General features: G+C 41.9%; 1 protein-coding gene across 3 annotated transcripts in view; it reads right to left on the bottom strand.

Moving 5' to 3' along the window:
* NFKB1 (nuclear factor kappa B subunit 1) overlaps positions 1 to 14,484 on the bottom strand; it is a 123,702-nt gene continuing 109,218 nt past the window's right edge. For all 3 annotated transcript variants that reach the window (XM_025385698.1, XM_025385699.1, XM_025385697.1), the window contains 8 exons: positions 10,546 to 10,747; positions 9,920 to 10,089; positions 9,489 to 9,591; positions 6,500 to 6,624; positions 5,083 to 5,149; positions 4,584 to 4,756; positions 3,604 to 3,760; positions 1 to 677 (listed from right to left, as the gene is read on the bottom strand). In XM_025385698.1, the coding sequence (XP_025241483.1) occupies positions 517 to 677; positions 3,604 to 3,760; positions 4,584 to 4,756; positions 5,083 to 5,149; positions 6,500 to 6,624; positions 9,489 to 9,591; positions 9,920 to 10,089; positions 10,546 to 10,747 (1,158 nt within the window). In that variant the 3' untranslated portion in view covers positions 1 to 516. The remainder of the gene's footprint in view (positions 678 to 3,603; positions 3,761 to 4,583; positions 4,757 to 5,082; positions 5,150 to 6,499; positions 6,625 to 9,488; positions 9,592 to 9,919; positions 10,090 to 10,545; positions 10,748 to 14,484) is intronic.

Below are 14,484 nucleotides of genomic sequence, written 5' to 3'. Positions count from 1 at the left end.
TTTTTTTTTTTTAAATCAGAGAAATAACCACATTAGAAAAAGCAATATGCCTTTTTTAAAAATGGCACGTCAAGTGACTCTCATTTTAAAATATCCCTTTTCTTAACCCTTAATTTGAATGCAAAACGATGCTGTGGATGGTCAGAAGGAATGCCAGGTGGGGACAGTGATACCTTTAATGACAATAGGAACGTAGCAGAGGGACAATAGCAATGACAACAGAAAGCAGCTGTGATCCGGCAGCAGCCGGCAAAGCTTAGTAAGCAACCTCATCCCCAGATGCATCCGCTCAGCCAGTGCTGTGATTGCTAGATACTATCTGTAAGTGAACCAAACTAAAATTCATTTATGAACCAAGAAAGGAAGCCAAGTTGAAAAGGTCTCGAGTTCTATCGAGAATGATGCAGGCAGGCCGGCTCTCTGAGCACCTCTGGATGCGCTTCAGCTTCTGTTTTGTGGACAATGCAGTAGAATTTTAGGGCTTTGGTTTATACGGTGTGGGAAATTGTCTGCAGGCTAAATTTTGCCTTCTAGAGGTCCTTCCTGCCCATAATCATGGGGCATTTTGTTGAGAGTTAGCAGTGAGCCACCACTGGTCAGAGACTCAGTAAAGCTGAGTTTGCGGAAGGACGTCTCCACGCCGCTGTCGCAGACACTGTCGCTGTCTCGGAGCTCATCTGAGGGGAGAAAGCACAAATTCACTGGGGGAATGGCCAGGACCAGGCAAAGCCTTTGCTCTCATGCACCTTATGCTCCAGACGGGCTCCAAGTTTGGCTCTAAAAAACTCATGGACTATTCTGTGGACAACTCTTGCCCACCGGCTTCTGCCAGCCACACATCCCACCTATGCCACCCCCACTGTCACGACTGCTCACCGTGGTGGGAAGGGCAGAAGGTACTGTGGGACATACTGCGAGGATGTTATGAATTAGCCAAATGTCAGAATTAGCCAAATGCTTTCACATCTTCCTCCTGCAATCTAGTCTTGTGTTTGAGAATCCTTTCTGAATTCTCTTCACTCACAGTGGACCTTTTTTTCCCTTAGAAATCAGGTGTATTTTTCCAACCACCGTATTATCTATTTTATAGCTGGGGAAACTGCTGAATCTCAGCAAAATAAATTGGTGACAGAAGCAAGAACTAAAAATTAGCTCTCTGGGCCTCATATGCTATTACAGCACACATTGCCTTGAAAACATTTTTGGTAGCAAAGAAGTAAAATGATTTTAGTGAAAATGAGTCTATACTGGAAAATCAGGTTGAATTCCTTTTGTTGATAAGTATCCTTAGGGATATGACCAAGGCAAATTATTTCCTATATAGTGAGTAAGGAAACGGAAGTCTAATATACACTAATCAAAATGCTATCTTCTTACGTATCAAATTCCAATATTAGAATATTAAGACTTTAATGCCAGTGGCATGACTATCATCTTGGTATTGATTGATTTAATCAACCAATCTTTATTTGGTGCCTATTATGTGCTACAAACTATGAGATATTCTAAAAATAACTACAAATTAGGGGCTTAATGCTTAGGTAGGTATTTACTTTTTAAAACAATATAAGTATTTGCCTTTTTTTTTTTTTTTTTAAAAAAAATATCTGTGCACAAGGAGCACTGGGTAGCGACTCAGGAGATCTGGGTTGTTTTCCAGCGGATACATTATTCCGTTCTCAAGTGCACACAATGACACCTGCCCTTGCTCCCCTGGGAAGGCCCCCTGGCAGGGTGAGATGGGTGCTGAAATTGAGTGGCAAGAAAGAGCCAGCCAATTAAGAGCTTCCCGGGGAATGGGAAGAGAACGGTCAAAAGGCTGGATCAGACTAGTGAGCCAGGGGAGCAGAGAAAACCCTTGGGAATGGAAGGGCAGTGTGGACAGTGTGGAGGAAGAGCTTCCACAGCAATGTTTAAGAAAGCAAACGAGTAAAGCAGGGACACTGTTTTATCTTTAAAACCTCGAACATTGCTAGGCACACAGTGTATGCTCGATCAGGATTTGCTAAATGAATGACTGAATGAACTAAAGGGTATAACCCAGAAGTAACACAATGTCACTAATTTTGAAAAAGAATCACACTATCTGATGGGCAGACAGTGGACTGAAGGGAGGTGGACAGGAAGGAAACAAGGGGACTGAGTAGGAGCCGTGCAAGAATCTAGGCAGGAAATGACGGCGGGCTGGACTAGGGTGGTGGTTGCAGACAGGATGACACTTGATGGGTGGCATATGAAGCGATTAGTGCCAGAAAGGACTCCTGAGGAATTCCTGGGTTTTGTCTTAACCTCCTGGAAGATGGCAGTGCTTCTGACAGATCTGGCCAGTATGGGGCTTGGGTGAGGTAGAAAGCAGGGAGGGTTTAGGACTGACCCTGGAGGGCTGTGACTTTAAAAGGTGAGTGTGGAAGAGGCAGCCAGGGGAGTGTGCTGTGGAAGACGGTCTGAAGTTGAAGGTAGGGGTCAACCATGACACACTCTGCGAGTTGTCAAGGTTAAAAGGAGGTGACCAGATCTGGCAATGTGGAGGTGACTGGTCACTGTGAGGAGAGCAGGCCTGGTGGAGGGGTGGGGATGTGATCCCAACTGCAGGAGGCCAAGCAGAGAGTGGAAGGTGGCAAGCTGGAAAGAACAGCTCTGAAAAATTCTTCTGAGGAGCTCTGCTGTGTAAGGGAATAGCGCAATTGGACTGTAGCTAAATGGGATGTGGGATCAAGAGGGTGATTATTTCGGTGTGTTTTGTTTTTAAAGATGAGGAAATCATGAAATGCTTGCTAGGTGATCTAGTCGGAGAGTGGGAGGAGGAACGGCTAGAACAGGAGACAGAGGTAAGAATTAACAGTAACAACCTAGTAGAGGTGAGGGGGCTAGACCCAGGGGAGAGGTGGCTCCTCAGCTGGGCAAAGAAATTTAACCCACCAAGCCCAGATGGAAGGCTACCAATGTGGGCACAGGCACAGGTGGGCTGGCACTTGGTGCAAAGGTGAGAGGGTTCTGGTTTCTTCTGTTTTCAGTAGAGTGTGAAGCAAGGGTGTTGCATGATTAAGGGGAGGGAAGGAGTGTTGGGGGATTAGAAACAGAAAGCATGGAATGGTCATTTACAGAGTGGGAGAATAAAATTGTAGGAAATACAGGATTACTGGGCTGGGTTGAGAGTCCATTTCATATGGTTGTGAGATTTTTGGTGGCATGACACACGGTCCCATTTAGGGCGGGGGACAAGGTCAGTGTCATGAGCATGAGAGAGGAGTCAAGCGAAGGAGATCGTTCTCTCTGTATCTTGTTCTCTCTTTAAGGTAAATATTATTTCTCTCATGTCTTAAATTTAATCACCCGCATCATGTTGTTTTTCGTATTTATTGTATTACTTAGTGTTTACTAAGTAGTTCATGTGTCAATGTGACTTTCCAAGGGTACTGCCTCCTCATCTGAATGGTACTATCAAGAGAGGCAGAGGGTGAGCCCAGGGGGTAGACGGACACACAGGGAACTGTATTCAGAAGATGAGAAAGAAAACTGCCACATCATATCCCAAGAGAGCTGAAGACACCAGCCTGGCGGAGCTGGAAAGTATCTCCACTGTCTTTTGTCTTTTTTCTTTACCTATTTGCTGCCTTGTGGAGGCAGGCGAGAGAGGCAGCGAGTGGGCCTGAGAGGTGGTCTTCACTGGGCTGGAGGCTGCCTGGATCACTTCAATCGCTTCAGTGTAGCCCATTTGTCTCAGGGCCTCCACCAGCTCTCTGACTGTCCCCCCAGAGACCTGTGAGAAAAAAGGAAGGAGGAGCATGTTCCTGTGTTCGAGTCCCAGTGCAGGCTGTAAGCACTGACAGCCCACCCTTCCCTCTTCCATGCTGCCTCCTCCAATCAGGAGTTGGGAGGAAATGGGAAGGGCAGAAAAGAGCGACTAAGAAAATACAGTCTTTGAATCAAGTTTCCTGTTTCGGCTTAAAGATCACTCAGGAAATCACAGAGAAGTGGTTTGTAGTAAGCACACAGAGACAGCGAGAGAAGCGCTGAGGCAGTGAAACTCTGCCTACAGTGACGTCTACACAGTCTCCCTCTGTAAGCTGAAGCTCTGAAATCCATGGAGAAACAAAAGCTAACCATGAAATTTTCAACAGAAAACAACTTCACCCCATGCTTTTCTACATTTTATTTTTAGAAATGAAAAATTAAAAAAATCACCAGATAATGGCTCCACTAGGAGTCACCTCACAGAACATGACTCAATGCCCTGCCACGTGGTAAGGTGTGTTCTTGGGGACAGGAAGCTACGCATGTTGATTACAGTCGATGGTTTGCTCAGGGCTGTTAAAGTTCTGTGAAAATCCTGACCCTCTCCATAGCATTTTCACAGGAAGTCTCCAGGTATTTGAAAACAGGGAAAATCTGAAGGTATCTGAAAACAGCATTCTCAGGAAGATGGGCTGCCAACTTAGCCTGGGTCACCCTCCCAGGCCTTGGGCAATGAGTGGTTTTCTTCTTCAGAGTTAAGGAACAGGGAAGGAGATTATGCCCTGGCCAGAGATGTTAACAGAGTAAAGTCAAAGGAAAATTGCTAAATCTGTAAGGTAACGTGTTACCTCATAGTTGTCCATAAGTGTTTTGGAAGGAGCAGGACTCAGCCGGAAGGCATTATTAAGTATCCCCAGACCTAATTTCTGTGCCAGAGTAGCCCAGTTTTTGTCTGGATCAGGAATTTCTAGCAACTTATAGAGCTGCAGCTTCACATCTTCAGCCAGCTGTTTCATGTCTCCTGAAGGAAATGAAGAAGGAACACACTTGTTCTCACCTGCCATAGACACTTTGGAGGGACTGATCAATGCCACCTGGCTTCCTCCAACTCCCAGTGGAAGCAACCAAGCTACTCTACTTGAAGGTCAAAGCCCAGCTGAGTAGCAGGCAGTATATATTTATAGTAGATTAAAACTGGATATTCTCCTTATCTACCTCCAGCATCTTTTGGTTCTGAAATAAGAAATGTACTTTTCACAGTAGACCCTGGATAATGCTGGTTCCTCCCTTTAAATGATACTGTGGAGATAATAATGGTTATGAGAATCTGGTTCTATCACAACCCACCTTGTGCTAGTAAATCATCAGATGTAAACTCTGGTTCATATGGTTTCCCATTTAATATGTCAAATACCTGTTGGCAAGAAAAACACCAGAAATTGTTACACATCAAAGGGACCACTAGGGCAGTCTGTTTCTTTATGATAAAGAACTCAGCATGTCCTCCTTAGGAGGGCCTGGTACCCTAATGCTGGAGGAATGGCAAGAGGAGTCAGGACCACCCTCCAAGAATATGGTACCCTTTGGGGGAAGAACAAGCTGTGGGAGCTCTGGTGCTGGGAAGTTGTGCTTTGTACAAACTCTCTGAGCTGGGTCAGAATACCCAACCAAACTGCAGAGAGTCAGAGCTATAGCCTTTTGGAAGGAACAGGCAGTCCAGGCCACCATGTCAATCATCTCCTGCTCAGAGACCTAAGGCTAGGGAAGAGCTTACTCAGAGCTGTGAAGCTGTGTCCCCTCTTCCATAGTAACAAGCTTGTGAGAATTAACTGTATAAGCTTGCTGAGATGTCTAGATGTTCACAAGGCTTGGTGTTAACCCTCTGGCAATACTGACGTTTTAACTGAGGTCGAGAAATGTCTTAGGCTAAAAGAAAAAGAATTCCAAAGCTGCAGAAGCACTTGTGGTGTTCTCTGCAGTCACTCTGTTGCAGGCTGACCTGGGTAAGGAGAGTGTGGGGTCACTGAGTGCATCATCTTTTTGTGTTCTGTGGCAAGGCCTTCTGGGGAAATGAGGTGCTAACATAAAGGGAGAACCATGTAGTCTCTGCCAACATCAGTGAGCTGGACACAAACAGGCTGTGGGAGGCAGATGAGCAGTTATAGAAGTGGAGCAGCTCTCGCCTCTAGAAGAACTGATCTTGTCTTGCTGGAGATCTTGCACACTGCCCACCTCCTCCCTCTGGCTTTTCTTCCCAGGGCCAAACGACCTAATAACTGCTTTATACCTTCAGATCTCAGCCCTGTGGAGTTTTGAGGAAGGTTTTAAATCTATTTACTCTGTTTTATATTTATTGAAATTCCAAGAAGAATTCTTAGTTTATTTTTACATCCCGAAATCACTTAGCTAAGTTCTAAGCAAACAGTAACATTTATCCTAGCTTCAGAAATTGAGATGGTAACAGTTCTGGTGTGAATTCAGAATGGGTAACTTTTATGTGAATTTTGTGTTTTTCTTCTAACCTTTTCTCACATCTCAACTCTGATCTGATTAGGCATACACTTTTGTACTTAGAACTCAGCTGACCTAGATCTTTCATGGATAGGGTTTTTCAAGATAAAAATGGTCTCTGACAAACAGACTTTCTTAAAAATAAAAGGCCTGTTCTTTGGGAAATAAAGCACCGGGAAGACCATCTGTTCTTACATTCCTGAACCTCTGACTCCCTCAGGGGCAGCCATCAGACAGATGGAGCAGCACTCACCTGCCAGCTGGCAGCCATATCTAGAGGCGTGGTTCCAGGCACAACTCCTTCATCCTCTCCTGCATTTTCCCAAGAGTCATCCAGGTCATAGAGAGGCTCAAAGTTCTCCACCAGGGGATCTGCTCCTGCGAAGTTAGGTTACACAGCATTAGGTAAACCCACATCTTGTCAACTTTCAACTGCCTGCAAAGGTCAGATTCCCAAAGGCAAAGCACTGTAGCAGCTTGAGGCAATCTCCTGGATAATTTTTAATGCATAAAATGTTTCCACTGGAATATCCAGAGAAATTGTTTTAAAATTGTAATTTGCTTTGATTGTTAAAGTGTCTTATGACACCTTAAATAGCCAAAGATACTATCGGAAAAAAAAAGACTTCAAATACTCTGACTTCACATTTAACTCTACAGGATATTTCTCAACTGAATAATGCATCTTTAATCTGAGGGCTGATGGACAGCATGATTACAGCGACTAGGGTGCACCCTCAGGATTAGGGTCCTCTCTGTTCAAATTTATGCATGACAATGTATTTCTCAGCCCCTTTTCTTGGACACTCAAAATAGCACAGATGCTTGATATCTAGTGATAGCATGGCCAGTTTCATTGCTGGGTACAGCAATGCCAGGGTTCTGATCTTTAAATAAACAAACCTGCTAGGATGTATAATTATTGAAATATTTTGGGAAATCTAGTCTGCTCTTTAGCATCCAACAAAAACAAAAACAACAAACAAATAAACGAAACACCAAAGTAACTCAAAGACTAGAGCTAGAGTTACTTCTCAGAGGCTTAGATTATTTTTATGAGTGTTTAGCTTGATGTCTAATGATGCCATTTTCGAGGGAGGAACTTGTTTTTATCTTGCTGGGAGAACATCAGATGTGTCAATATCAATAATAGAAGAGTACTTAATGAGAAGCAAAGGAGGATCTTCATGCTATTTCTTGATTTTACTCTCCCAGTTCTGGCCTAATCTATGAGGCAATAAATGTAATCCCACCAAAAAAACCATGGAGAAATTAAGATGAACAATTTATAGGACCAAAGACTGGAGGGATGAGCTATCCCTTAACTGACTTTTTTTTTTTTTTTTTTTGGTGAGTGCAGTGGCGCAGTCTCAGCTCACCGCAACCTCTACCTCCAGGGCTCAAGTGATTCTCCTGCCTCAGCCTTCCAAGTAGCTGGGATTACAGGTGCCTGCCACCACGTCTGGCTAATTTTTATATTTTTAGTAGAGATGGGGTTTCACCATGTTGGCCAGATGAGTCTCGAACTCCCAACCTCAGGTGATCCACCCACCTCGGCCTCCCAAAGTGCTGGGATTACAGGTGTGAGCCTCCACACTCAGCCTTAACTGACCTTTTCCATGACATTAAGATTCGGGCTTGGTTTTCATCTGAGTTTCTTCATTTATATATCAGAGAAACTGTTACTTGCTATTCCTTTCATGGGATTCTGAGAATTCAATATAAAGCATTTTTAAAAGGGTTATAGTTTCTTTTTCTTTTCTTTTCATTTATGTATTTTTTTGAGACAGGGTCTCATTCTATAGCTTAGGTTAGAATGCAGTGGTGAAACTGTAGCTCACTGCGCCCTTGAACTCCCAGGCTTAAGCGATACTACCACCTCAGCCTCCCAAGTAGCTGGGACTACAGGCGGGTGACACCATGCCTAGCTACTTTAAAAATTTTTTAATAGATATGAGGTCTTACAATGTTGCCCAGGTTGGTCTCAAACTCCTAGTGCAAGTGATCCTCCCACCTCAGCCTCTCAAAGTGCTGGGATTACAGGTGTGAGCCAACCCGTCTGACTGGTTATAGCTTCTTCTTGAAAGGCATTTAATTATAATCAGTGTCTTCTAAAACTATTAATAACCACTGCAATCAGAGTTTCTTGTTCAAGAAAAAGCTCTATTTGTTAGAGTTTTTTTTCCTCTTTTTTTTGGTATTTTTAAAAATTGTTCTCTCTTTTGTAAAAAGAGAAAAGAAAAATACGGTGTTCCCAAAGAAAAATTCCTCTGTCTTTAATTTGCTCTGTTTTCTTGAATTTATGTAGCATTTACCTTCTAAGTTAAAAGAAAACCTCTAAAGTAAATCAGATTTGTCAGGGCAGGCTTCAGATGCCAATTTCATTACACATATTTTGAGGTTCTAAATATGCAAGGCACTGGAAATTCAAAGATGAACATGGATAATTTTCTATACTTCACAGGACTAGAGAATTAAATGGAATAACATCTGCAAACCTGTGAACAAAACAGGAGAGAGAAACATAGTAGAGAGAATAAAGTCTTGAAGTTCACACTGCCCAAGTGTGATTCATAGCTCTGACACTTACTGGAACCCTGAAGTGGGATCTGGTAGTCTCTCTAGTCTGTCTCCTTGACTCTAAGATGGGGAATAATAACGGTATTTGTCACAAGCGGTGACTGGGCATTAAATGAGACTGTGCACATAAAGTGCATATAATAGTGCCTGGGACACGGAAAGGTCACTAAGTGCTAGTCATTTTTAGTGCCTTCCACGTAATGGGTCCTAATACATGGCCCATTTTCTTTTTCCTACACTTCAATTTTTAAGAGACATTTCTTTCAAAATGAAGTCTTTAAATGATTTCTTTTACCAATAATCTTTTTCTTCTGGGGACTTCTGATATGATCTGAGACTGATACCACTCAGAATTCCATAAGGAATCAAACTCTACTTTGAAAGACCCCTTGTCATGGGAGTCAATCTAAACAATCAAACCCCAAACAAACAGATGAATCAGAAAGTAAAAACTAACATGACTGTCAGGGTAAAGCCCAAGAGTACTAGTCCAAACAGTGCCTTATGGCAGATAAAATGTGATCTGCCATATAATTTTTATTTACCCTCGCTTTTCAGCAGTAGGTCTGTGGCTTAAAGAAGGCAACATGGCTGCTCTGTTGAAGTTGGGTTTGCATTCCTGGTAACATTTTTTGTTAATGACCGCCAGGTCGCCACCTTACCTGCTGCTTTGAGAAGAGCTGCCAGCCTGGTGGACCCTCTCCCAGCTGCTATATGCAGGGGTGTGGTTCCATCGTAGGTAGTACTGTCCACATGGGCATCACCCTACAATCCAGCCCACACAGGAAAGCGTTAGTGGAAGGTTCTTTTGCCCTTCTGTCCCCACCTCCCAGTGTGCATGGCCCCTTGGGTCCTATTACTAGCCCAATTACTACTTTGGGCTGGCTCTGTCATTGAAGATATCCCCAATTAGAGATGCCAAGCAAGAGAGTGGGGGAACATCCAAAGGTGCTACTCTGAAGCCCTCCATAAGTGTTAAATAAGTAGAGCTGATTATAAGGGAGAACAGCAGCTACTGACTTCATTCTTCGAAAAGATTTCCTTAAATCTCCCTCAGGAATTTAATGGAAAAGCAGATAAGTGCGCCCTTCACCTCCAGGAGCAGGCAGCCTGCCAATGAGATGTTGTCGTGCTCCACAGCCAGGTGCAGTGCTGTGCGCCCGGACTTTTGCTCCTGAGCATTGACGTCGGCCCCAGCGGCCACCAGCAGCAGCAAACATGGCAGGCTATTGCTCATCATGGCTAGATGAATGGCATTCAGACCTAGAGTCCAAGCAAAGGGACAGTCACAGGATAGGATGGCTGGCTCACAAGATGGCCCTTGGTGAAGCTGAAGGAAATGGCAAAAACTGAATCATGGGGTGGGACAGCAAAGGTACTGTAAGTCTATTGTTCTGCTTTGAAGACCCACAGTCTCCTATTATGTTCTCCGGAGACACTGAACATAAACCTTCTCTGAATAAACGACACTTTGTGTGCTTCAAGATGAATCTTGACTTAGGCCTCTGCTTTTTCCTCCTACTGACTATTCTAAATCACCTTTAAAAAAATTAGCTTTGGTGAGCAACAGAAATGCCCAAAAGAGATGATGAACTCCAGGTGACTAAGGAAAGCACTTTTGGGTACAAATCAAGTAACACACATTTATCAAATACCTAGTAGATATTTAGAAGGCGGAGAAAGTTAATCCCACACCAATGATGTGTGATTGTCTCTTACCGTCCCCATTGGGGTGGTCAAGAAGTAGTGCTGCCTTTTTGTGCTTGAGTAAGATACTGAGAACTTTATCATGTCCTTCTTTGGCAGCTAGGTGCAAAACAGAGTTACCCAAGCGGTCCAGAAGGCTCAGGTCGGCCCCAGCCCTCAGCAAATCCTCCACCACATCTTCCTGCTTAGTGATCACTGCCAAGTGCAAGGGCGTCTGGAAAGTGAAGGGCAGGAGATTCACCGGTCAGCAGTGAACACTTACTTACAACTTACAGCTTGGTAGCTGTCACTGCAATGGGTGGGGTCATACTGCAGGAACATTTCTCATTCCCAGATTAACTCCTGACCTTGGCACCCAAGTTATCCTGTTCCATACCATATGCTAATGAAGTACATACACTGTACTAACACTTAGCCATTCAATAATTCGGGTTTTAAAATTTTTATTTATTTTAAATTTAATTGACAAATAGTAATTGTATATATTTATGAGGTACAATGTGATGTTTTAATATGTTTACAACATAAAATGATTAAATCAGACTAAGTTACAAATCCATCATTTCATATAACTTTTTCTGTGGTGGGTTATTTTCATATTTACAAGTCTTAGTAACTTCTTGTTTCTCACTAAAACCCACTGATTGTTGATTTTGAGCACACCTAGTAGTAAATTTAGTTTTCTTAAATTTCTGGTAGGAGTTATCTTCAGCTGATTTTATATTAACAAATCAAAATAAGGCTATGTTTTCACTGAAGAAATTTAAATGAAGTACTCAATAGAAACCAATTAACAAAAGTGCCATGATTCTATGCTGACATGGAAACTAAATTTACTAAATTAAAAAATACTGTCCCATGAACTGGCTCCTGAGACTACTCAATATAGCTTTCCTATACCTATTTCATAAAAGGTATTATAAGATTCTAAATAACATAACCAGGATAATACAAGTATCTCACCAAGCGGGCTCAGATGAATAAAAAAGGTGAGTTAATGATACCTAATAGGTACTTAAGTAGTCCATTTGACTATCCTGCCCACAAGGTATTACTTCGATGAACGCAAATAAGATGTTTTGCAAACTGTGTGTTTTCAAAAATGAGTAAGACAAATACAATCACAAATGTATCCTTCAAAGAACTGAGTTCAATGACAGAGAACAGCAATGTATCTTCACACAAATCAGTTTATTTCACAGGAGCCTAACTATGACATCCAGCCAGTCTTGTGACAATTTGCCTAAAATTCCCTTTTCATTGAGCAGTTACTGGCTACAGCAGCAGGTGAGCCACCAACCTCCTAGCTATATAAGTGACCACAGCACATGAGAACTGGCAGGATGAATGATGTGAGGGTCATCTAAATCTCAACTACAGTGATTATTTAATATATCAGACCAAGACCCTTTTTTTTGCCAAATTATTACTCGCCCTTATTTCTTTCATTTTCTAGGACTATCACCCTGGCTGGAAATGAAGTGATGCCCTCAAAACTTTAGATATTGTTGCCAAGAGCCTTCTTCTCAAAAATAACTAAGTCAATAGAAACTGTTTACTAATCTGTGTTTTCTGAAATGCTACTTGGGGAGATGGGAAAAGGAAAGAGAATGAGAATGTGAAAAAAAGGATCTGAAATTGTAAGATAGTATACCATTCAGGAATTAGAAATTATCTGTAGTTTGAATTTAATTTAAGAAAATGAGTCTGAGGTTTTTTTTTTTTTTTTAAATATTTTCTTCCACAGTCCAATCAATGGTTTTCCATGATATAAAGCTTCTAGATCTTAAATCCAAGGATAATATCTTAAACAATTACACTTTCATGCTATGGCTGTGGGCATGGGGACTTACACAGACATTCTGGATAGCCAAATATACAAATGTCCCAGCAACCCAACTCTTGTAGATGTATCTAGGTAAAATTCTGACACAAATCCACAAGAGGACATAAGTAAGGAGAGTCACTGCAGTATTATCTACTGAGGTAGGAAGTTGGAAGTTGGTTAAATGTCTACTACTAGGAAAGAAGAATGTTAGAGGTGGAAGATCCATACTAGATTCTCTTCAGGAGCTGAAACAACAAACTAGCTGTACACAGAACTGTGTGGATAAGCAGCGAAGGCAGAAATACAGTAACATGTAGCATAATGCCACTTACGTATTTAAAAAATATACGCACAAAGAACTATACAGATACAAGTGTGTGTAAAACTGGTGAAATCTGATTAAGATCTGTGGATTGTACCAATGTCAATTTCCAGGTTTTGATACTGTTCTGAAGTTATGCAGGATGTTACCATTGGGGGAAACTGGGTGAAGATACCTCTGGTTTCCTTGCAGTAAATACTAGGACCTCCTAGCATATTTCTGTAACCTCCTTTGAATCTATGATTAAATTAAATTTAAAAAAATATAAAGGTTAATGCAAGGCAAGAGAAGTACATTTAACATAATGTGGATTGTATGTGAGAGTATATGAAAATATCTATGTATTTCAAGTATATGCACATTTATATCCAATACTTGAAAAACTACCTATAAACACAATAGTGACATTTGTGTTTAGGGGACCTGGGCGTTGTCAGGGCAGGCAACTTTGACTTTCCAATGTAGATTCTTCTGTACCATTTTTAAAACTATGAATATATGTGATATTTATAATAATTAAAAGCATAAAATAAAAATACATAAAACCCCCCAATAATGTTTTATGGGAACATATACAAATAAAACAATCCATACCAAACACAATAGAGTGGTTGTCTATGTTGGGCGAAGGAGAATGAGAGAGGAGAAAAAGGTTTAAAGAGAATATTTTCATAAAAAATCCTAACTCTGTGCACTTGGACTATTTTGAGTGTATCTCTAGAGGGTGGGTGGGGAGAGGAATTTGATCATGACAGATGGTCACAGAAATGTACTAAGATTAGTGAAAGGTATTTGGGGAGAATGCTTAAGATAATTGCCAAATAATCCAAATTATTTAAAGAACTGTATCATTTTCCATTAAGAATAGTTACTAGAGAACCTTTATGACAGATAATCAAGAGTTCAAATCTTAGCAGTTTCTAATTCTCAAATCAAAGTTGCCACTGGGTGTGTGTTTGAGACCTAGAAGGCATACTAGGGAAGCCAGAATCACTGCTCATTAATGAGACTGGTGGTAAGGTGGGGGAAAAATGGACATAAGAGTCTTCTGAGAGTCCCCAAATCAGAAGGGATAGAAGTATCAATGGTGGTGGTTTCAGGGTTTTTGTCTCTAACACACTAGAGAGTCTCAACATATGTAACCAAATGATACAGTGAAGAGTTTAGGATATAAAAAAATCACAGCTACTGGCCAGACACAGTGGCTCATGCCTGTAATCCCAGCACTTTGGGAGGCCAAGGCTGGCAGATCACGAGGTCAGGAGTTCGAGACCACCCAGACCAACACGGTGAAACCCCGTCTCCACTAAAAATACAAAAATTAGCCGGGTGTGGTGGTGAGCTCTTGTTATCCCAGCTACTCAGGAGGCTGAGGCAGGAGAATCGCTTGAACCGGGGAGGCGGAGGTTGCAGTGAGCCGAGATCGCGCCACTGCACTCCAGCTTGGGTGAGAAAGCGAGACTCCGTCTCCAAAAAAAAAAAAAAAAAACACAGCTACTAATCCTGTTGTGCTGCTGTTGTGCTGTGTCCTTTGCAGATCCTATTCATAAACATAAAGTAAGTAATTCCTTGAATATGACTGTTAAGCAGGGTTTGAAAAGAGGACTGACAAGCTACAACGTCCCATTCCTAGTTTTATTCATAGATTTGTGATGACTACAAGGAACAATCAGTCCAAAAGTCTGTGAGAATCAAGCTTTACAGGCAAAATGACTTTCCAAATACCAATGACCCCCAAAATGACATGAAAGTTTCAAGAAGACATCCTTTAAATGTAAATCTACAATCACACTTCATACTA

Source organism: Theropithecus gelada, chromosome 5, assembly GCF_003255815.1.
Source record: "Theropithecus gelada isolate Dixy chromosome 5, Tgel_1.0, whole genome shotgun sequence".
Classification (NCBI taxonomy): Eukaryota; Metazoa; Chordata; class Mammalia; order Primates; family Cercopithecidae; genus Theropithecus; species Theropithecus gelada.
Note: the sequence above shows the minus strand (reverse complement) of the source record. Positions and strands in the feature narration are given on the sequence as shown.